This window comes from Hipposideros armiger, unplaced genomic scaffold (genome assembly GCF_001890085.2).
Source record: "Hipposideros armiger isolate ML-2016 unplaced genomic scaffold, ASM189008v1 scaffold_23, whole genome shotgun sequence".
Taxonomy (NCBI): domain Eukaryota; kingdom Metazoa; phylum Chordata; class Mammalia; order Chiroptera; family Hipposideridae; genus Hipposideros; species Hipposideros armiger.
The window spans coordinates 5,462,252-5,485,736 of NW_017731373.1; the positions used below are offsets into that span (position 1 = coordinate 5,462,252).

At 43.6% G+C, this 23,485-nt stretch overlaps 1 protein-coding gene across 1 annotated transcript in view; it reads right to left on the reverse strand.

The window, feature by feature from the left end:
- FLACC1 (flagellum associated containing coiled-coil domains 1) overlaps positions 1 to 23,485 on the reverse strand; it is a 35,834-nt gene that overhangs the window by 6,947 nt on the left and 5,402 nt on the right. The window contains 11 exon segments of the mRNA XM_019635610.1: positions 919 to 981; positions 3,876 to 3,979; positions 6,205 to 6,304; positions 8,144 to 8,196; positions 9,381 to 9,478; positions 10,587 to 10,648; positions 12,307 to 12,400; positions 14,191 to 14,318; positions 15,758 to 15,806; positions 20,512 to 20,586; positions 21,102 to 21,261. Of these exon segments, the coding sequence (XP_019491155.1) occupies positions 919 to 981; positions 3,876 to 3,979; positions 6,205 to 6,304; positions 8,144 to 8,196; positions 9,381 to 9,478; positions 10,587 to 10,648; positions 12,307 to 12,400; positions 14,191 to 14,318; positions 15,758 to 15,806; positions 20,512 to 20,586; positions 21,102 to 21,214 (939 nt within the window). The 5' untranslated portion in view covers positions 21,215 to 21,261.

The following is a 23,485-nucleotide window of genomic DNA, read 5'->3' on the forward strand; positions in this document are numbered from 1 at the left end:
ACAACTAGACTGAAGAACAAAAGGACAGCAACTTGTCTGTTCCCCTTCCCCCAGTTCCCCAGCGCTGTTCCCATCCCCCAATTCCCCAATAAAAAAAATATTAAAAAAAAATTACTAGGGATGCAAACAAGCAAAAAAAAAATGACCATAAATGAGGAGCAAAATCAATTAATAGTAATGGATCCAGAAATGACACAAATGATAGAATTAGTAGACAAGCTCATGAAAGCAGTTATACTAATACACTGGATCAACCTTGCTCAAAAACCCTTTCCTTCACTTTGTAGGACATTGTAGTCTGCCCAACAATGATGAAACCCTGCCTGGGCTCTAAGATATCATTCCATGCTTTCATAATGGCTAATCATTTCCCAAACATGTCCATTAGGATCCAAATGAAATTATCAGTGAAAGAAGAACCACAAGGCACTTTGTGGGTTTGAGTCATTTCCCTTCAGGTGTCTCCCACATGGAGTCCCTCTAAGAAAAGGGTTGATTGAGAAGCGTTCATTGTGGAAGTGAGGTGTACTCAGAGTTTTAAGGAGAGGTTTGGAGTCAGAGTTCTAAGTATTGTACTTTTCAGAGCTTAAAGGGAAGAATTTGGCATTTTACTACTCAACACTCTTTTGTGCTTTGAGCCTTACTAGAAATGGAAGGCATATGACGTTGAAGATTACACAGTATATTGTTTATATGTTTATTCAAATCTGGCTCTAAAAAGATATCAATGGCTTTCTTTTACAGATAGTTCTAAAATCCTATTTGGTTTATGATTTCAGCAAGCTCAGCATTAGGTCTTTTTTTTTTTTATTTACTGGTTTTGGGGAAATTATCATAGATTCCATTTTATTGAGAGCATATAATTTTACCAATGTATTTGTAAGGTGCTAATTCCACAGGAATAATTAAAAAGCTTACCTCTTTGGTCTTTTTTAGTTTCTCTAATTGCAAGGTGTCCTTTTCATGTTGTTTCAAGAGCTCCTAAAAATAATTTTATTTGGAAAATATCAGCACTTGGGTTCTGGCACTTCTTTCAAAAACTAAGGAAGCCAGAATAAGATTCATAAATACAATATTTACCAAAGTTTAGATATTGATTTCATGAAGTACACATTATAAACTAATGACATAACATATTGAGGTTAAATCATGAAAATCTCACTCATGTTCAACCTCAGTGCATTGACAAATATTAAAATAAATTATGTTTTCGTCAAAGGCTTTTCTTGTTTGTATACAGATTTAATATTGTTAAATATCCAGTTCTCCACAGATTGAATTTATATTTAGTATAATTCCAGTTAAAATACCAGCAGGCTTTCTTGACAAGATAATTCTAAAATTTGTATGGAAATACAAAGGATTTAGAAGAGCCAAAATAATCTTGAAAAATAAGAGTGAAGTTGGAAGATTTTTACTCTGTGATTTCATATAGGCAAATAGTTGAATAGAACAGAATGAAGAATCCACCTACACTCCTCCTCAAATACAACAAAGACACCAAGGGAACTCTGTGGAGAAAGAAAAGTTTTTAACAAATCATCCTGGAACAACTGGATATCCTTTTTTTTTTTTTTTAAAAAAAGACCTATGTCCTCTACCTCCCTCCACACAAAAAATTTACTCAAAATGGTTCATAGACTCATGAAAGCTAAAATCATAAAGCCTTTTAAAAAGAATATTTTCATGTCCTTGGGATAGGAAATAATTTGATACAGAAGACACAAAAACTGTAACTATAAAGGGAAAAAGTTGATAGTTTGACTTTCACCAAAATTAAAAAACTTCTGCACATTAAAAGACAACATGAAAAAAGGAAAAGGTAAACCACAGGCCAGGAGAGAGAATTCAGAACACATACATCTGAAAACTTGTATCATTGTATAAAAAGCATTCCTACATATCAATAATAAAAAGATAATCAACCCAAGTTTTTTAAAAAAGACTTGAACTGACACTTCACAAAAGAAGACTTATATATGGTCCAATATGCATATGAAAAATTAACCAACATAATTAGTCACCAGGGAAACTAAAACCATAATGAAATACCACTTCATACCCACTGGAATGGTCAAAATTAAAAGACTGGCAATACTAACTGTAGTTGATGATATGCAGCAACTGGAATTCTCATATATTTAAGATGCAAGAGTGAAATGGTCCAACTACTATGGTAATTTCTTATAAAATTAAACCTATACCTACCCTAGATCCCAGTAATAGAACTCATAGGTATAATACATATACACAAGAGAATTGAAAGTATGTCTACAAAAATACTTGAACAGGGTGTTTATGGAAGCTTTATTTGTAAGAGCCCCCGAAATGGAAACAACCCAAATCTCCAAAACAGGAAAATAGTAAATATATTGTGTAATAGTAAACATATTGTGTAATATTCCTACAAAGGAATACTACTGAGCAATAAAAAGGAAGAAATTACTGATATCAACAACAAATGGATAAATTTCACAGACATGACATTAAGGGAAAAGAAGCTATACACCAAAGAGTATATACTATATAATTCCATTTCTATGAAGTTTAAAAGTAAATAAAGCTAACCTATGGTGGTAGGAATCAAAAGAGTGGTTGTCTTGGGGCAAGTCTTGAGGGAGATAGGGCTTAACTGGAAAGGAACACACGAGTGCTTTCTGGGTTGATGAAATGTTCCAGATCTTGATTTGGGTATTGGTTACATGGATGTATACATTTGTCAAAATTCATCACTGTACATTTAATATTTATGCATTTTGGTAAGTGTAACTTATACCAGAGAGAGGCTGAGAGACAGAGAGAGAGGGTGCCCATTTACAGATTTATGGTCAGTGTCACTAGAGGAAGAAGAAATGCACACAATTGATCAAATTTCTTCCCACTAGAGGAACTGCTACTTCTTATTCAGACATCTGAGCAAGCTAGACCCCAGAAGCACTAGCCATACTGCAGAGCATGCCCCATCTCCTCATTATTGTTTTGCTCAGTAATACAGTAGTGAATGCCATAAATGGGCTTTTATTGGTGAAATTAAGCAGCTTTTCAATTGGCATGAGGGTTAGAAATGGGCTCTTAAAAATGGAATGTTCAAGATATCTAAGCTATTTTAGAGTCACTCTCTACTTTGCATGAAATGGGTACCAAAATCTAACAAAGCCTATAGCTTGTGCACTTAGAGATGGGGTCTAAGACTTGACCCCCAGATGGTCCTGTGTCCTGCTTAGGAGGAGCTCTGGTTGCCTGATGCTGACTACAATGTTTATAGAATCCTGCTTCTGTACTGCCATTGCATATACCTCTGGTGAATCTTTCACGAACCCCAAAGCTCAGCAAACTCGTGGTATAACTGCTTGGACATGTTGACGAATGCATGTTTGTTTAGTAAATGTCCACATGTTTGGTCTGAGTTCTGCTTTCATCATAGCCTGGTATCAGTATTAAGGTTGTGGGGGACTGACTAGCTAGAGTGGCTAACCCTTATTAAGGTAGCTACTCTTATTTATTAACAGTTGCACATGACCCAATTTGCTTAGTTTAATTTGCAACAATACCTTTTCTCTTCAGCTACAGTCAAGGATGAGAAGGACATTCAGAGTCTGAGATTTTGGCAAAATAGGGAATTTCAACTTCTGTGCATGTTTCACATTCTTTTATTTTCTGTTAACTACAATTTTCATTCCAATACCCTATGTTAAGACTTTCTAGATAACGGACAGCAAGATTGTCAGTCTACTTGCATATATTTCCAGGGAAGCTAGGAAAAGGGAAATATGCCAGAAAGACAAAAGCTCATCGAATGACAGAGGCACACTTGGGAACCAAATGTCCCATTTAGGCCTGACAATCAACCACTGATGTGCTTTGGGCTGAGTTACCTCCTTCTCTCGATTGAAGTTCTCAAAGGCAGCACTGTAGGAGTAATTTATTCTCTCCTTTTCTTCTTCTGACTTTAACCCAAACTTTTTTGTCATCTTATTTTCTGTGGAGGTGAGAGGAAATCACATAAATGTGTACATGTGGGAAAAACAGATGCAAAGAGAAAACCAGAATATCTGAAGATAATAGAAAGCCCAAACTGGGTCAAACTAAAGGTCCTTTCAACCTAATGTTCAGCCTCTGATGGGCACCTGGAGATGCTTGAGAGTGAGGTCAGTGCCATGGTGGCTCTCAGTCACAGCAGCCCTATGGGATTTAGCTCTAATGTCTTTGCTTCTTTTTGTGCAGTTTATTATGAATCTGTTGCTTATTATTTTGTTTATTCCCTCTGCTGAAGTAACCACTACACCTTCTTAAATATCCTTGTCTTAAAATACAGCTCTTGGGGGCTGGCCGAATGGCTCAGTTGGTTACGAGTGTGAGCTGTGAGCAACAGGGTCACTGGTTCGATTCCCACATGGGCCAGTGAGTTGCGCCCGAGTTGAGCTGCTGCTGAGCTGCCAACAGGTGGCAGGATGGCTCAGCTGGTGAGAGCACGTGTTCTTAAGAACAAGGTTGCCAGCTCGACTCCTGCATGGAATGGTGGGCTACACTCACCCACAACTAAGCTTGAACACTGCACTCAAGTGGCAGCGAGCTATCAGCAGGTGGCCGGATAGTTACTGGACTTGGAGCTGAGCTAGCTGTGCCCTCCACGGCTAGGGATGAAGGACAACAACTTGGCTCTTCCCCAATTCTCCAACACTGTTCTCCTTCCCCAGTTAAAAAATAAAAAATGTAGCTCTTGGCTAAGGTGACTTTGGTAGCAATAACATTCATTCTGTACTTAGCCCTGGGGTAGAGGTAGGCTTAAACAATTTTTTGGCTGGGGAACAGGGGACCCTGCCAGCAGAGACCCAATACTAACCAGGAGAAAGGCGGGGTAAGCAGCTAACACAAATTTCTTAGTGCTGGGGATGGATAAGGAGGCAATTCCTGGGCTCACAGGGTAAGTCTAGACTAAGCTACATTCTGAACAGCTAAATTCTGCTCTTCCAAACTGGCTATAACATCTTAATTGAAACTTTGACAACATGGGACAAGTGTAGAATGAATAGGTGGGAGTCTGGGAGATGACTTGGGCTATGCTGCACCAGGATTCTAGGTAAAGCCTCACACAGGAGCAGCACTGTGTTCCATCCCCCAGATCTTAGCTCCAGGGTCTTCATGCTGCTACCTTGGAGCCATCCAGCATCCCCACTGAGGTGGAAATGGCCTTAAGGATTAACTTTTCCAGGGACATTGCATTTAAATGAGAAATTTATTAAAAATCAACTAAATCTGATGTGAATTGGGTTGGGGTGGGATGTGGAATAGGTTTGTAGAGGCCCCATTCCTACCTCAACCAGTCCTCTAGGTCAGGGAGCAGAGTCTCTATAAATTCCTCTCTCCTTTTTCCACTATCGAAGATGCTCAGTGGGACTAGGAGGCTCACCTACAGAGCACTTTGTATCAGCTAGCACTGTGCTAAGTGTTCGAAATATTAAAAATAAGTAACAAGGGCTGATCGAGTGGCTCAGTTGGTTAAGAACTCGCTCAAGCGTGCAAGCTCTGAGCAACAGGGTTGCCAGTTCAATTCCCAGCCCGAGCTGAGCTGCCGCTGAGCTGCCAACAGGTGGCAGGATGGCTCAGCTAAACAAACAAACAAAAAATCCCAAAACAAACAAACAAACAAATATATATAAATATACACATATATATAACAATATGTAAACATATCAAATTATGTTGTACACTTTAAACTTACTCAATGTTATGTATCAATTATACCTCAATTAAAGCATATATGCATATTTCAAACATGGCTTCCTTTAGGGTGGGAATATAGAAGCTATCAGTACAATAGATTTAGCTGCTCTTCCTTAAGAATTGAATATTGAAACTCTAATTCAAGAGCTTTTTTCTTGGAACTTCGGGGTCATCTGTATCCAGATGACAAGTCTACATTCCTACATGTGTCCCAAAGCTGGTTCCAACTTATGGTGGCCAAACTTGGAACCGGTGAGTTTTGGAAGATGCAGGCTTAGAATCTCAGGTGGCCGAACTTCATAAAAGACTCCATTCTTGTTGTCACTTTCTTGAAAACTCCAGGCACCTTCCATCCAGTCACCAGCCATGTGGCTCACCACACTTAGCGAATCCAAGGCTGCCTTCCTTGAGTTGAGACTGAACTTAACGACAGTCTTTTGGTGCACCTGTCATCAAGAAGTCAGAAGTTTCTGTACTCACTTTGCCGTAGCAGGATCTTTTCCCACTCCATCTGCTCATTCTTCTCCCATTCTGCCTTCTTCCTCAACCACTTATCTTCCATTTCATCATAAATGCTGTCCTGTGGAAGCACGAAGGCACCATGAAGAAAAAGCGTCCTGAAAAAGGCTGCACACTGCCCAAGGCACAGCACTGGGCTCTTTGCAGCTTCCATCACCTGAGACCCTTGCTGAGGGGCCCCATTTGGGTGACTGGTGGAAGTAAATTCCAGCTCAGCCCCCTGAAAGCCTGCAGAACCTACAGTCAGACTCGGCACAGTGTTTGCCCACTTGAACCAAGTTTCCTTTGAAGACAGGTAGGGTTCCCCATGTTGAAGATTCACATGTCAGCTCCCTCTAAATCATGAATCACTTATAAATAGCACATGAAGAAACAAGAGAAATGTCGAGTAGTTAATTTGAACACTTAGAAAACAATAGACTGTTTTTCATAGTGTCCATTTTCCACAACAAATCTAACTCCCTTTGTGGCTGAGGTTAAATAGCCTAAAACAAAGTTAGGGCAAAAATTCTTGCTGGGAGATAAGAGAGTAGGAGGTGGGTGTGGACAGGGAAGGGCTGAGGGAGCAAGCTCTCATCCTAGCGTGACCAACTAATTCCGGTTCGCCCAGGACTTTGAGGATTTAGCACTGCAAGCCAAGATGCCAGCCCTTATTGTTTGGCTCAGGCTCCATGAGTGTGAAACCTCAGGAGGGAGCTGGCTCAGGACCAGGATGCTGCGAGTAAGGTCTCAGAATCCTGACACCCTTCCTTGTCAGGTTAGCTGCAGAGTTCACACTGGGCCTGGGCATCAGAGCTCGTTTATAATTGTTTGTGGCCATTTAAATAGGGTTCTCTCTCATTATTTTCATGACTAGGGCGTAGATTTGTTTCTACGGAGGTCAAACTCTCTGGAGAGGCCCAGATTGAAGCAAACACAAAGTATACCTGGAAAATGGGGGCAGCTAACCTGCTCATCGACCTGATGCTTCTCTTAGACTCTGTTCTATGACGTTGTTTCCTGACTGTATCAAGGTACATCTTGAAAAATGAGTTTTGGGTATAAGCTCAGAACTAAAACTGTGAATGGTAAACCAAATTTCAGAGGCAGTGCTGGTGCTTAACTTGGTTTCCTCCTTCGATAGGGTGATCAAATGTCCTTGTTTGCCTGGGACTGAGTTGTTTCGTGGGACTCCAGGCTTGCAGTGCTAAATCCTCAAAGTCCTGGGCAAACCGGAATTAGCTGGTCACGCTAGGACGAGGGCTTGCTCCCTCAGCCCTTCCCTGTCCACACCCACCTTCTACTCTCTTATCTTCCAGTAAGAACTCTTGCCCTAACTTTGTGTCCCTGGACCTCCATCCAATTAGCTGGTTAAATGAATGGGTTTTGTTCTGAGATGGCTAGAGCACTCGCACGTTTTCCTTGTGTCAGTAGTAGGTGCAGAGCAATACAGGTCTTTCTGGACAGCAATTTGGTCAAATGTATCAAAGGCCTTTACAATGGTTATTCCTTTTGATCTAGCACTCTACTAAAATCCAAGATGTCACAAAGTACAAATATTAACAGCAGCTGTCTTGGGGTGGTGATAGTTCTTTCTTTTTGTTGTTGCTGTTTTTGGTTTTTCATTTCAATCTTTTAAAAAACAATGAGCAGGTATTACTTTTGTAATTACAAACATATTTTTCAGTGGGCTTGTTTAGGGTCTGGGTGACTGACTTATCACTCATGAAAGCTATCACAGTTTGCAGGTTCACTCTTCTCCCTGGACGCAGTTAGTGCCGCTTAGGTCCAAGGATGCTGTTGGGAATCTCAGGAAATTACGTCCTGGGCCAGAGCTCTAGATTCATCCCAACCGTCATCAGCCAGGGATGAGCTTTGCTTCTCTTACTCTCATAATCCACCAAGGAACTCTGAATCTCACCTGATACATATGAAACATACTCTTCAAATACTTATATTCCTTTTCCATCTCCTCTGGACAAAAGGAAAACAGGGTATCATTATTGCTCTGAAATGCACATTTTCAAATTCAAATGTGAGGTCTCCTGCACACTTTCCCCACCTCAAACTCATCCCCTAGTTGGTGACACCGTGGTGTGCCTCAGAAATCACTCTGGAAGCTTATTAGAAACTCAGATGCCTGGACTCTACCCTAAACCTACTGAATTGAGCTCTCAGAGGAGAAGCCAGGTATCTGTTGATAATATGCTTCTCAGGCAATTCTGATGAGAACTAATCTGAAGAAGTCTGAGAATGAATTCCCAGGGTAAACTTGTATCTTTGGAAGAAGAGGACCAAAACCTTGTAGCATGCACCTGCCTCACTCTTTTTAAAATCACATTTCCTAGTGCACATTGATTTTGAAAACAATACATGCTCTCTTTAAAAAGCTAGGAAATCAGCGAGGTGTAAATATCATCTTCTAAAAGTGCAAGGCAGGGGCCGGCCGAGTGGATCTTGGTTACGAGCTTACTCAAGAGTTCGAGCTCTGAGCAACAGGGTCACTGGTTCGATTCCTGGCCCAAGCTGAGCTGCTGCTGAGCTGCCAACAGGTGGCAGGATGGCTCAGCTAAAATAAAATAAAATAATAAAAGTGCAAGGCAAAAGAAAGGGAGAACATTATAGAATTTCTCCTCTTTGTGGAGATTAGCCTATAAACTCAGAATTCTGAAGAAGACACACTTTTGTCTTCTCAAAAGCAGCACAAACCATGGGATAAAAGGCCAACACAACGCTTTTAAGTGATAAGGCCCCACAAATCATAGGGTGTCAGATTTAATGAAATATCATCATTTTGCAGGAGGAAACTTACTGAATTAGAATAGTATTATATTTGTAGAATTTTTAAAGTTTTGTTTTACATTCTTGTCATTCTGATAAAGGCAGATGAGGAAACTGAGACTTGGGATTAAGGGACTTGCTCAGATCCCAAAACTTGTTTGCAGGTCCTTCTATCTTCTGGGTGCAGGAAGGACATTGGTAGACATGGCTTACCTCTTTTCAGTTTCATTCTCAAGCAGTCCCTCTCCCTGAGCTTTAGGAGGAAATCTTTAATCTAACTATTACTCACCCATGGCCATGAGAGTTTCTCAGCCCTAAACCCACATGGTCAGCCTCCTGCCCCTTCACCATGGTCATTCTTCCAGGTCCAAACGTACCTAGTTTTTCCTGGGCAGCCAACTTCTCTGCCTCTAAGGCTGCTTTGTAGTTATTCTCCAACTCAGTGAGCTCTGCTGCATGAGCCTCTTTGAGCTCCCTTTGGGACCCCAAGAGAAAGCCACAATCGTCAGTGAAAAAGAGTCCAGAGCTGAGCAGTTACATTCACCTGAGCTCACTTCTCCCTCACACAGGAAACCAAGGGGCAGGCTGTGGGGCCCTCACTTCCTCATGCGTTCTCCTGGCATTTATCCAGAAAAGGGGGAGAGGACTCTTATTTTCACCAATTACTATTTTGAATGGAGCGTTTTGGTGCCATAGACACTTCCTAACAGCACGGTTTTTGCTTATGGCTCTCTTGGGAAACTATGGACTGCATTAGCTCCCAACATAATTTTAGAGCCCAAGGTCTCTCAGCCTCTATTCCAGTGTTCAAGGTGAATGTTAAAATGAAAAGCTCTATGAGCTGTCAAGCCCCCAAAAAGACATAGAGGAACCTTAAATGCATATTAGTAATTGAGTGTAGTCAATCTGAAAGGGCTGTGGATTCCAACTATATGGCATTCTGAAAAAGGAAATACTGTGGAGACAGACAAAAGAGCAGTGGTTGCCAGGGGTTTAGAGGGGAGAGAGGGATAAATAGGCAGATCACAGAAGATTTTTATGGCAGTGAAACTATTTGGTATGATACTATAATAGTGGATACATGTCATTATACATTTGTCAAAACCCACAGAATGTTTTGACAACACCAAGAGTGAACCCTAATGTAAACTATGGACTTTGGGTGATAATGATGTTCAATTGCAGGTTCATCGATTGTAACAAACACACCATGGTAGTGCGGGATGTCAATAATGGCATAGGTTGTGCGAGAGTGGGGCAAGGGGGCTATGGGAAGTCTCTGTGCTTTAGGCTCTATTTCACTGTGAACCTAAAACTATTCTAAAAAACGAAAGTTTATTATAAAATAAGTTAATTAATTAATTGTTCTAAAATAAATATGTTCATTAATTAAAATTTTGTTTTTTTTTAAAAAGCAAATTTATGACTCAGGAGGACTTCTCTCCATCCTGGCTTATGAGGCTGCTCTGGTGTCTGTAGGTGGTGCAAAGGGGATTTTGTGGGTTCCCTCTCCCACACAGACAACACACCTCCTTTTATTTCCCCTTCGTTTGTCCCTGTGGCTCTGGCTCCTGAAAGCATACCTGTTCTTGTTTTCAAATGTCTGTTGCATCTCAGCATAGCGGCGATCCATTTCATTGGAGAGCTGGAATTGAAGTCATCAGCATTAGCAACACAGGATTGAGGACCCCGCTCCCACTGCAATCTGCAACTTCTGAGAAGCCTTCCCATTCAGGAAGTACACCCCACTCCCCATGCCTCTCCATTATTACTGAGGGAACAGAACAATTCTTGCCTTGCTCTGTGTTGTTTGGTATGTAATCAGTTCATAATGTTGGTGCACAGAAACCACCTCTGTGACTACATGGTTTTGTGAGCAGGTCTGCTCTCCTCTGCTGGACTGTAATCTCTTTGTGAGAGTATGGCCTTTGGACTCTCAGATATGTAATTCAATTGAACAATCATTTCTTGAGAAAGGGCTTGGCCTAGAAGAGCCAATGAGACCTAAGTCTCAGACTCTGCCTTCAATGAACTTAAAACCCACTGTTAATAAATCCTTGTTGGCAGAATGGTTTGTTCGGCAGGCAGGATTTGCTCACTTCCTGGTAACCATCCATTCTAACACATCAGATGCTCTGGCCAGTGTCTCAGGAAGAATGGCCACTTCCAAACTTGTCAGCACCCACTGCCAGCTGAGACAAGGGTTCAGGGCTTATTCTTGCTCCTCTCTGACTAAACAGTGGCACTAGAACTCCTCTCTTCCACAGGGTCACACAATAATTTGTGGTGTTCACAGGTGGGAGGATCACATTCTGAGGTCTGTCCCTGGAAAGAATCTCTAATTATATCTTCAGCAGGGCTGATGCTTCAGTGAGTGAAAATGTGCATTTTGCCCAATAACACACCACTGATGAGGTAAGCGATTTTAAGATAATGCTTTAACTTCCTCTGTTTCCTTTCTGTAGAGGAAAACCATAAACCTGGCAGACTTTTCAGATAAATATAATAATGAATCAATAGTAGGGGAGGGCTCAGTCTGAGTCATAAACTGGGTCACTGTAGGATTAAGAAGCATCTGGGGCATATCAGAGGGTGAGGGGTGGGCCTACTTGAAACCAACCTTCACAAGTGGGTTTCAATAACAACAAGCAAGTATATGTTTGAGTGTGCGTGTGTGTTGTGTGGGGGGTGGGGTAGGATGTTTCTCATGATTGGTCTGGCTTATCATTCCAGCCCAGGCCAGCAGGCACACCTGTTCCAGGTGGGGAAGAAGAGACTATGAGAAAACAGATGGTAAAATCTAAAGGAGGTGTCACCAAAATCCCCAGGAAACAGAGTGCAGTCGACCTCAGCAGAAACAGAAGTGTAGGCTCTGGTAATTTCAACAGCAACAGGAAGTGGACACTGGGTAGTTTTTGAGCAACACTGGAAGCACTGACCACGCTGGTGCCCTAAGCAAGAGCCTCTGTGACCCCTGTAGCTTAACTCTCCATGAAGGCCTCTGCAGACCCAATGGGAAATTGCTGGCGCCTTTTTGTGTGGAGAGGTCATTGGCATTGAATGAACCAGAGGCACTATGAGAACTTGCAGAAATTGAGTTAGGCCTTGAGGAGGAACTTGAGTTCTTGCAATTATAGATGAGGATGGAGACAGAAATACTACTGGGTGACCATCTCCAGAGCTGTCGCCAGGACAGCTCCCCTGAGTCAAGTGGTTGGCATCATGCCTGGCACATAGCAGGTGGTCTGAAAATATTGGTCTTTTCTCTATCGAGAGATGTTGGCTAACTCAAAGATCACTCACCAATTTTTCGACAGACTGGTGGTCTCTGTTCATTTGCTCTATTATTACCATCAGTTCTGAGATCTGTTCTTCTAGATCAGTAATGATATCAGTCCTATGGGATAAGAAATTCTTTAATCACCCACAGAGCTTCCATGTTGTGCCAGTGAGGTCCTTCCCTGGTCAGAGCCAGGCCACGTCCTGCACCTGCTCTGCCATCGCTGGGGTGGGGGTGTTGGGGTGGAAGGGTGGCTTGGAAGAAGGAATTTGGCAGTAGGGTGGTTGACCCTCAGGCATGGTGAGCTAACCAGAAGTGAGCTGGAGTGGTTTGGTGGCCTATGAATAGCAGGGAAAGAGGAATGTCAGAAATCTATTAGGGTTTGACCTTGATTTGATAGTGAAAGTTGAAATGGGGGATGGAGAAGTTTAGAAAATTAGGAAATGAGAAAGTGGGGCATAGGATTGATGCTAACAGTGAATCATAGGCAAGAAATGGTCCAGAACTGGATGAGGAGGGGATTTAAGAGAGTGGCTTTCAGAATTGTTAAAGATTTTCTGGTTTCTGGGCCTGGGGCCTCCATATGTCTATAAGATTCTTCAGCTCTATTTGATTGAGCTGGATGGACAGGGTGGCAGGCAGTGCTGTGTTCAGTGCAGCACAGAAGATGTCCTCGACTCAAGAAGGTGAGAAAACAAGAGGATGTAGGAGGAGAGGGCATCCAGGTATGAGAAAGAAGAAAGGGTATGAGAAAGCTGAACAATAGGAACTCCCATCTTTTGAACATGATCTTCAGTATAAACAATACTCACAGCTTTACCAGGGAATAAAACAAGCATGTGCTATTTTGTTTTATTATGCTACAACTGGTGACCACTTTCTTATGAGGGCCAAGAGGTAGTTGAGGTTGCGGTGGGCTTGCCTGTGGGTGCACAGTCCATCTCCTCCTGCAGAGGGCCGTGAGTGAGCAGAGTGAATGTCCCCACTGGAGGGAAGACTGGGACTGGAGTCTGGTTTCTCAGGGTGACTTCACGCGTGAAGTGGACTCACTCAGCTGTGGGCATATGTGTTCTTTAGCCTCATTTCCAGTCTGAATCCCTTCCCAACTGAAACCACTGCTAACGGTTTGGTTGTATCCTTTCTGTACATTTACAAATAGGTAGGTGATATGTGTGTTTGTGTGTGTTTTCTGTTGTTATTGTTGGTCTTTTAGATTTCTGTCCTGGAAAAATAATTTTCAGAGCAATTTAAAGCCCAAGGAAGAGACACCCATTGGGAAGCCATTGCAATAGTGCAGGCAGGAAGTAACAGATGGGGAAGGAGAAGATATGAATGAGAGATTCAGGAGGTAGAATGAAAAGGAGGTGGGGACTGCCTTTACATGGCATTAGAGCATAGAGAGCGGGAGGGACTTGAATGACAGAGAAGATGACAGTGTGTTCAACTGGGATGGAGTCAGGCTAGAATTTTCCATGCCGTATCTCTCAGAGGCATGAACTAAGTGGTACCTTCGGACAAAATGAAAAAGAGATGCATACTTTGGCCTCCTAGAAACCCTGACTTTACTTTTAGTTCTCACCCTCCAAATTTGGACTATTTTATGACTATTTCATCTGTTCGTTACTTCCGGAAACAATTGCTCTCCTTTAGTATGAATTACACTATACCTAATCATTTTCCTGATCAGCTACTTGATTTGACCATCTTCCTGACTAGAAGGGGATTGGAGCAGGATGATGGGTTGAGAGGAGACAGTACTGAGCTGAGGCATGAAGTAACCTTGCAACACCTCCAGAGCAACACCCAGTCATATAGACCAGGCATGGACGTTAGGGCTTGTCCTTGAAGCCAGGCCCAGCCAGGCAAGGATAGGTTTGAGGAGCTAGGTATTGGTCCAAACACATTACCTGGAAATTTTGATTTTGTCCATGATCTCTGATCTCTTTTTCCTATCAAACATCTCATCTCCCAAGGCAACGGAAATCTGCTCCCTATTCCGAATGAGGCGATAGCCAGGTGACACGTTGATCACTTCCTGGGCATCAAGGTGTAAGATAAGACAATGTTGCAGACTTGGAGTGCTGAGATTCCTCCAAATCTTCTACTAGTACCCTACTCACATCTAAAAACAGAGACATGAGATGGGAGCCCACGTTCTTTCTGTGCCCTCCCCCAGATCCTAGTCACCCTAGTATCTCCGGCTAAGATTTCTCTCAAGATGCAGCTGGGTCCTGGATGTCCCCATAGGCCTTTCAAACTCAACATTTGCAACCCACCGTTGCCACCCACTGTATACTCTATACCCCAGTTCCGCTCCTCCTTTGCGTTCTCCTTCATGGCCAGAAGCCAGGAGTCAGCCTGGAATTAGACAGGCCTGAGTTTAAATCCTGGTTCTGTCACCAGCCACTATTACTCAACATCTCTGTGCCTCAGTTTCATCAGAAAATAAAGATAGTAACTCTTCCTCAAAGGGATTTTGTGAGGAAAAGACAAAACAACATATGGGAAAATGTTAGCACAGTTGCAAAAAGAAAACACAAAAAAACCCAAAAACATTTTAGTTTCTCCTCCGTCCCCCACTAGATGCCAAGTCAGAAATCTGGGCAAAGCTACCAGCCAGCATAGACCAGGATAAGATTGTACCTTCCAGAGTTGTGCTGGACACCCCTGCAGTGCCACAAGTCCTGTCATTGTTATCTCCTAAATTTATCTCAATCTCAGCCTCTCCCTCACACCCCTGCCCCTGACATAGCCCGAGGCCACCATCTGTCTCTTTGGCTCCGGAGATACCATCCCAGCTGGCCTCTCTGCCTTCAGTCTGGCTCCCCTGAGTTCATCATCCTCTTTACCTGGAGGGCTATGACATATTTTTTTCCTGACCATTAAGGGACTGCATGAACTTTTTAAAAGGGGAGTTGGGGGGAAAGGAAAATAGATAAAAGTAGAAGATGGTAAAAAACACCCATTATATCCCACCAGAGGGTGTTTTTGCCTAACATGTAAATCTTACTTGGTCCTGTGCCTATATCAGACCCCCTAAAAGCTCCCAACAATGAAAGGATTAGGCCCAGTTTCCTAGGCAGATGGGGTTTGGTCCCCATCTCTTTCTCCAGCCCTGATGGTCCCTCACCCAGCATTTGTGGGTTCCCAAGTGGAGCATAAAGTTTTCTGCATCTAGGCACGTGCTGTCCCCTGGCCTGGACTGATTGTCACTGTCTGGTTTCCCTGGACACTCTCCTCGAACTACACACGGCAGTCAGGACGCAATTAATGCTCTCTCCGGGGCTGCCTGAACCGAGTTCAAGTCCTGGTCCTGCCACTTGGCAGCCATACACTATATGCAGTAATTCTAGCACCTCCTCATAGGACCATCGCAAAGATTCAACGAAGTAAGTACGTGTAAAACGCCCATGCCTGCTTAGTAGGTGATCAATAACTGTTAGTCTCCACTGACCTCTTCCCAGTTTTACTCACATAAGGCAATTTATTGCTCTCCTCTTGTTTTCCTAAATGGATTTTCACTCTGCAAGAGAAAAGCATGCTTAAAAGCAACTGGAGAGCAAAGACAAGTTCCAAGCTTAGGAGCTGAGCCCTGACCCTGCCACTCATCTGTAAAAAGTGACATTCCTGGGATAATCTCTGAGGCCCCTTTTTCAGCTCTCAAATTATTCTATGTCAGGAAATGGGGAATATTGAATGATCCAGGAATCATTGGTACACAAGTTATAATAAAATGGCAGGTAGTGAAAAAGTGGGAAATTGACTAGTCATTAGTCTAACAGTAGAGCCATTTCTGAAACAAAGGCCAAGAGGCTTGGAGTGAAGATCCAAAGGGCTCTCTGCTGAGCATGGTGCATAATCTCAAACGCACATGTTTTTTTGGTGACATGTATGTTTTCTACACAACTGTTTTTCTTTTCCAAAGCCTAGAAAACGGCTTTCCCAGAATATGTGGTCATTAAGGATTTTGCGCGGGCTTCAGACAAAGACATTCCTGGACTGTACGGTCAGCAAGACGTCCATGTTTAATATTTCCAAATTCCTACCTCACCCAGGAGCCAGTCAGGAGCTGGCACAATGACCACATGTTATAATAATAAATCTTAGCTGCCAACCTAAAAACTTCAGGGTATATAACCCCAAGTCCCGCCTGAATTGGGGCTCAGCCTCTGGATGTAAATCCGCTGAGCCAGTGCCAGCATTAGTAAAGGTTGCTTCCCACGCCTTGGTGTCCTGTCTCTTTGTTTGGATTCCCCGCAACAGTACCAGAAATCGGTGTTCCGGGACCCTGAAATTGCCGGTTAAGTGAATTCAGGATAAGCAAAGAGTGCTACTATTTTGAAATCTGGTGCTAACCCAGATCATAATTAATTTTTGTTTTTAGGTACAAGAAACATGAGCATAATATCAGTTACCCACATATCAAAAGGATATTTATAAGGGAGTTCACTGGGAAGGTGGCAAGATTAGAATAAGAGTAACTAGCTTTTGATGTGCTGACAAGAATAGGTAGGCTTAGGGCCTCTCCCCTTGTCCTCAACATACACTCACACCTGTACACATACCACCAGGCAACTGCTGTGAAGAGAGAAAACCAACACCTGCTGTAGAAGTTCCATTTCTCCATGATCAAAACAACCACAATATTATTAAAGGCTGTGGAGTTGGTTACCAGGGTGGGACTGGTCCAGGGTCTGTGGGTAACTCTGGGTGTGGGGAATGGGGTTGGGAGGACTTTACCTGATGGAAGCAGTTCCATCTTGGTTAATAACCATCAGACATAATTCACAGCTGAGATTGTCTGTTTGAAGCCTGAAGCCCGCGGAAAACGCTGACTGATGAACAGGTTATCAGTGACTCCATGTGGAGGTCGTGTTAGCGTCTACCTGAGCCCCTTCCTGAGAGGGAGGCCAAGACCAGCCGGCCCTCCTGTACCTGGCTGCTGCATTTCCCAGCCCCGCTCAGTGCTGCCTGGACAGGGCTTGGAGGCCAGCTGCCATGTAGCCCCAGGAGAGGTTACATTGACCATGTGTGTCTGCTTTGAGTTGGTTTTAGAGGATGGCACGTTTCAGAATTTGCCTTGAAGGGTTTTACTGGAAAGTTATAAACACAATTAGCAGATCTTTGATAGAGAATTTAAAAAACAGCCACAGGGCCGGCCAAGTGGCGCGATGGTTAAGAGCTGGCTTGGGACGCCACAGGGCCCCGGTTCGGATCCCACATATGAGGGCCGGTGACAGTGCCTTCTACAAAAAAAAACACAAAAAACAAAAACAACAACAACAACGACAAAAACAGCCACAAAGTGTCTCTCACTGTATTTCAAAGCCAGAGGAGAATGGTGTTGGCAGGGGCTAATGTTGTTGGTCAGACTGGAGTTGTGGGTGTTAGGGAGGTTGCTCCCAGCAAGAGGCACTGGGTGACTGAGTCCTCCAGCGTGCCTGTTAATATGGAGGTTAGGTGAGACCCACAGGTGTGATTGTGCCCGCAGGGCGCCAGCACACAGAAGGCAGGCAGGCAGGAACCGTTTCACTCACACAGCCATTCAGTGGATCCCTCTCACGATCAGGCTTTGCCACCACCAATCCACTGAAACAATCTCCTTCATTGTCACCAAGCTGCGGGCTGCTAAATCCAACAGTATTGCTCAGCAGCCCTCATCTTAACTGACTTATTATCAGCGGTTTTTAACACAGATAACCAGACCTTCCTTTTTGGAACATTTTTGTCATTTTGCTTCCAGGACTCCAGGTAGACAACTCCTCATCTGCCTCACTGGCCACTCCCTCCCAGTCTCCTTTCTGGGTCCTCTTCGCCTCTCCCACCTCTCAACACTGGAGTGCTCTGGGGCTCAGTTCTCTCACCTCTTTCTCCCTCTCTCTCCACTTCTTGCCTTGAAGATCTCACCTGAGTGCAGGGTTCTAAGGACCAAGTATATGCTGATGACCCTCAAATGTGTATCCAAAGCCCAGACCTCTCAGGCTTGCTCAACCAACTACTGACTTGACATTGCTACTTGGATATTAAGAGGCATCTCAAACTTCCTAAGCTCAGTTCCCAGCATATGTGGCCTTCCTTCAGTCTTTCCCAACCTTAGAAAATGGCAACTCCATCCTGCCTGTCGCTCAGCCAAAGCCTTGACTCCTTCTCTTGTTTTTTTTCTCTCGTACTTTATATACCTATCCCATTAGCAGATCTTATTGGTTTCTACCTTCAAAATACATCCAGAGTGTGACCACTTCGCACCACCTCTACTGTCTCCACCAGGTTCAATCACCATGTCCCTTGCTTGGATCTTGCAATTAGATCTTATCTGTTCTCCCTTGCCTTCTCCCAAAGCTTCTACCCTTGACCACTGCAGTCATTTCTCAACACAGTCACCAGATTAGCCTTTTCAAAATGCAAATTGGGTCACGACACTCTTCTCAGAATCCTCTGATGGCTTGCCAGATGTAATGGGCTAAGTTGTGTCCCCTTCAAATTCATATGTTGAAGCCCTAACTCCTGGTGTCTCAGAATGTGACTGTATTTGGAGATAAGGCCTGTAAAGAGGTGACTAAGGTAAAATAGGCCATTAGTGTAGGCCCTAATCCAGTCTTACTGGTGTTCTCATCAGAGAGATGAGGACACACCAAGAGACCCCAGGGATGCACATGCACAAAGGAAAGACCATGTGAAGAGGTAGCAAGTGGGTGGCAATCTGCAAGCTAAGGAGAGAGTCCTAAGAGAAAACCAACTTGCCAGCACATTGATCTTGGACTTCCAGACTCCAGAACTGTAAGAAAATAAATTTCTGTTGCTTAGGCCACTCGGCCTTTTGTTGTTGTTGTTGTTGTTGCTGTTGTTGTTGTTGTTGTTGTTGTGTTGTCATGGCAGCCCTAGCAACTGAGTCACCATCCCTTTCACAGTAGGACCCAAAGTCCTTACAGTGGCCAGCAAACTTCACTGTGCTGCTGTAACAAATTACTACAAGCTTAGTGGCTTAAAACAACACCAATTTATTATCTTACAATTTTAGACGTCAAAGTCTGCAGTGGGTCTCCCTGGGCTGAAATCAAGGTGTTTGCAGGGTCATATTCCTCCTAGAAGCTCTAGGGAAAACTGTGTCCATGCTTTTTCCAGCTTCTGGAAGCTGCCTCTTCCTAGTAGCTTTTCCCTCTATCTTCAAAGCTAATAGCTGCATTGCTCTGACCTCTGCTTCTATTGTCACATCTCCTCTGACTTCCTTTCATATGTAAGGACCTTTTTGTTTACAATGGGCCCCCCCCCCCCAGATGATCTAGAATAATCTGCTCATCTCAAAGTCAGCTGATTAGCAAACACAATTCCATCTGCAATCTTATTCTCCCCTTGGCAAGTAACAGGACATGGTCTGTTTCCAGGGATTAGGATGTGGACATTTTTGGGGGACCATTATTCTGCCAACCACATTCATCACCCCATTTACTTCTTGGAGCTCATCTCCCACCTCTCTCTTCTCACTTCCTCCATTCCCACCACACTGGCCTCATTTGCTTTTCTGGAAAAGGCCAGAAGTGCCAAGCAATTTCCTATTTACAGCCTTTGTGCTTGCTGTTCTTTCTGCAGGCATGCTTGCCCCAGATGTCAGTGGGACTCCTGCTGTCTTCTTTGCACAGGGACGTTCCCTGGGCTCCCCATGTCAAATAACTGTAAGTTCCAGGAGAGCAGAGACTTCGGTGTGTTCACTGCTGTGTCCCACACTTGAAACAGTGCCTAGCAAAAATAGGTGCTCAATAAAATGTTCCAAATAAATAAATAAATGGAATACAAAGACTCATGCAAAGACATAAAACTAAGTTACACTTCTAAGCTTATAAAATATGGGTAAAAATTTAAATTTATGGGTAAAACAGAGTTCTAATTTACAAAAGTTCTTAGACACTGGAAAGGGTGAGCCACCACCAATGGGGGGCTCTCTGCCTACTACAGGCATAGAGCATTGTGCCCATTTAGGGCCCGAAACAGTTGGCAGGGGCACCTTAGCTGAGAGTTCATTTGTAGTGACTTTGAAAGCTGTGGGTGCCGAGGGCCACAGAACCTACATGTAGGATCTGAGGTTTGGGGGAAATCACGGTGGGTTCTGGCAACCCCCTCATATTCCTGGCACAATGAGTTCAAGTCAGTCAAGGCTGTGAAGGCAAAGGAGGGAGATTGTTTTATTTACATACCTCAAACCATTTCTGCCCCATGGACATGAAAATACTTACTTTGGGGAGGCAACAGCTTTTGTTCTTGGTTGGTCATAATTTTGTTTTTTTGAAGGTGGAGGGAGAGGAGTTAGCCTGAAAGTAAAAAAATAAATAGCAAAAAAGAGAAACTTGGAGACCCAGAAATGTGTTTTAGTACTCCCAAATTAGGTGGGTCCCCACAGTGACCCAAAATTGGAATGTATGAGCTGAAAGCAGGAATCTTTAAAATGAGGATGGTATTTGGCAACCTTAGGCCAAATGCCTTGCCACTTGTTCACTGTCCTAGGGGGTCCCCGGGTTGGTAGCACAGTGTGTCCCCCAGGTCCAAAAGCACTTGGTCTCACCTGGAGGGGCCCACCTGCCATGGGGCTTTTGGGCTGGAAGCCCCTCTTTCCCTGTTGCACTAACTCTGAGACCTCCTCATTTAAAATGACACTAGGCAGGACTGGCAGTACCAGGCTGGCAGGACAAAGCTGTGCAAAGGCAGGCTTCCTGGCCCTCTTGGGATTTTGCTATCAAATTGACTGTTTTGGAAATCTTTTGAGAGAAAGAAGGCTGCAAATGGAACTCAAGCCCTCGGGCCCTAGTCCATCCTGGGTAATCCTTACTGGGGCTTCCCTGTGGAGCTTTTTCTTGGTGATTGAGGGGTCTTGATTAGCTTCCGTGGTCCCAAGTTCCAGGGGTCCCAGCAGGTGCAGTAGATGACAGGGTTGGGGTACATGGCAGGAGGTCCCAGGGAGCCTTGGCTGCTAGGTCAGAAGGCCCCTGCTGAATGGAAAAACAACAGCAGAGGGTTACACCATTCGGAGTCAAAATGACAAAACTCAGAGACAAATTGGGAATGACGCAGGGAAAGCCCAAAGCACAGATGGTAGATTCTGAAAGCTTTTGATCTGGTACAGGGTCTTGACTATAGAATAATACTTCACTCCTTGCCACCTGATAGGCTTGACCTGAAAGCAATTTAAAATTTGCTATAACTGCGTGCTTACTATGAGCCAGACACACAATAAGTGATCAATTACTGTTATCCCAGTTTTACAGATGAGGGTACTGAGGTTCAGAGAAGCAAGTTGCAGAGTTGGGAACAAACACAGGTCTACCTGACTCCTAAACCCTTGCTCTTCCATCAGGTAACACTAGCTCTCACTGAAGTGAAGAGAAATCCCTACAGCCGATCCTGCACAGAACTTTCTGGAGAATTAGTTCTGTTATTCAAATTAAACTGGATCTCCCAGTTTCTCATTCCTGGTCACCTGCCAGAATTATAGTCAACACTCTTCCTTTTTGGCTCAATGAAAACAAAAACAAGAAGAAAAACAAAAATCCCTATTATGGGGCTGGCCAAGTGCCGTGTTGGTTAAGAGCTGGCTTGGGACGTCAGCTCTGAGCAGCAGGGCCCAGGTTCGGATCCCACATATGAGGGCCAGTGATGCTGTGTCCTCTACAGCTAAGATGGTGAACAACAGCTTAACCTGAAGCTGGGCTGCCATGAGTCACGGGCAACAGCGTAGGCGGTAGCCCCTGCTGCAGTGGGCTGCTGTAAGCTACTGTGTGTGGCGGCAGCCAGTGTGAGCTGCCAAGAGCCTCCGTGAGCGGCCGTCCAGAGGCTGGCGACCGACCTGCCTCACCTGGGAAGAGCGCAATGATAATACCAACATGGGCCAGTGAAGCGACGTCCTCCACAACTAGACTGAAGAACAAAAGGACAAAAACTTGTCTATTCCTCTTCCCTGGATTCCCCAGAGCTGTTCCACTCCCCCACTTCCCCAATAAAATCTTTGAAAAAAAAAAATCTTTACTAGGAAAGTTTGCATGAAAGACAGCTACCAGAAAAACACGGAGGCTTGATCGCACTTGCTCTTCTTTCTTTTTTTCCCCAGAACTGCACTGACATGAAAGCACAGGATTAAAAGAGATTGAATTCCATAAGAACAAAAAGAATGGGAGGGGAGACAGTATTACACAATATACATTTGGCAAAACTTCCTACTTAGCACACCACAGGAAGCGTGCTTGCAAAGAGGGTATAAATGAGAAGGAGCCGTTTCCCATATGAAAGCCTCCAAATGACTCAGAACTGGAACTGGTAGATTATTTGATGAAACTGATAGTGATTTCACTCTGTTGGAGCCTGTGGGTAGGTCAAATAATGCTCCTCACCCTGCCCTCCCACCCCACCCCTCGCCCCCAACCAAAAAAAAAAAACCAAACAAAAACAAACAAACAAACAAACAACAAAAAAACATGTTCTAATCCCTGGAACCTGTGAATGTTATTTTATGTGACAAGAGGAGCTTTGCATCTAAGATTAAGTTAAGGATTTTGTGATGAGGAGATTATCCGGATTATCCATGTGAGCCCAAGGTAATCACAAGTGTCCTTATAAAACGAAGGCGGGAGGGTCAGAGCCCGAGAAGAAAATGGTCAGGTAGCAGTGATCAAAGAAGCGGTCATGGGCCAAGGACGGTGGGCAGCCTCTAGAAAAAGCAAGGAAGTGATTCTCTCCTCGAGCCCAAAGAAGGAGCATAGTCCTGCCCAACACCCTGGTTTCAGCACAGCGAGGCTCATAGCTCAGATCTCTGATCACAGAACTATAAATTGGTCTTGTTTTAAGCCACTAGATTGTGGTAATTTATTACAGAGCACTTGTAATAAAAAAAATTTGGGGGGGAAATTAGCAATAGAAACACAGAAACCCAAGAAAATAAAAACTGCATAATTACTGCAGGTTAAAAACATTGTATAAAGAAGTACACATAATCATAGCAAGATACACACTTATATATATTTATGCAAACACTTAGTATTGATTTAACTGAAAAGTGAACTGTGACCACATTAAAAGATTGGGGGGGCAAGCAATGGGGAGAGGATATATAAGTGTTAAATCCTACCTGTCATACCAGGAAGTCAATAGAAAGTGTCTCAAATTGAAAAATTAACAAACGGAGTAGAGACATTATTTAGAAGCATGAAGTTAAATTCCAAA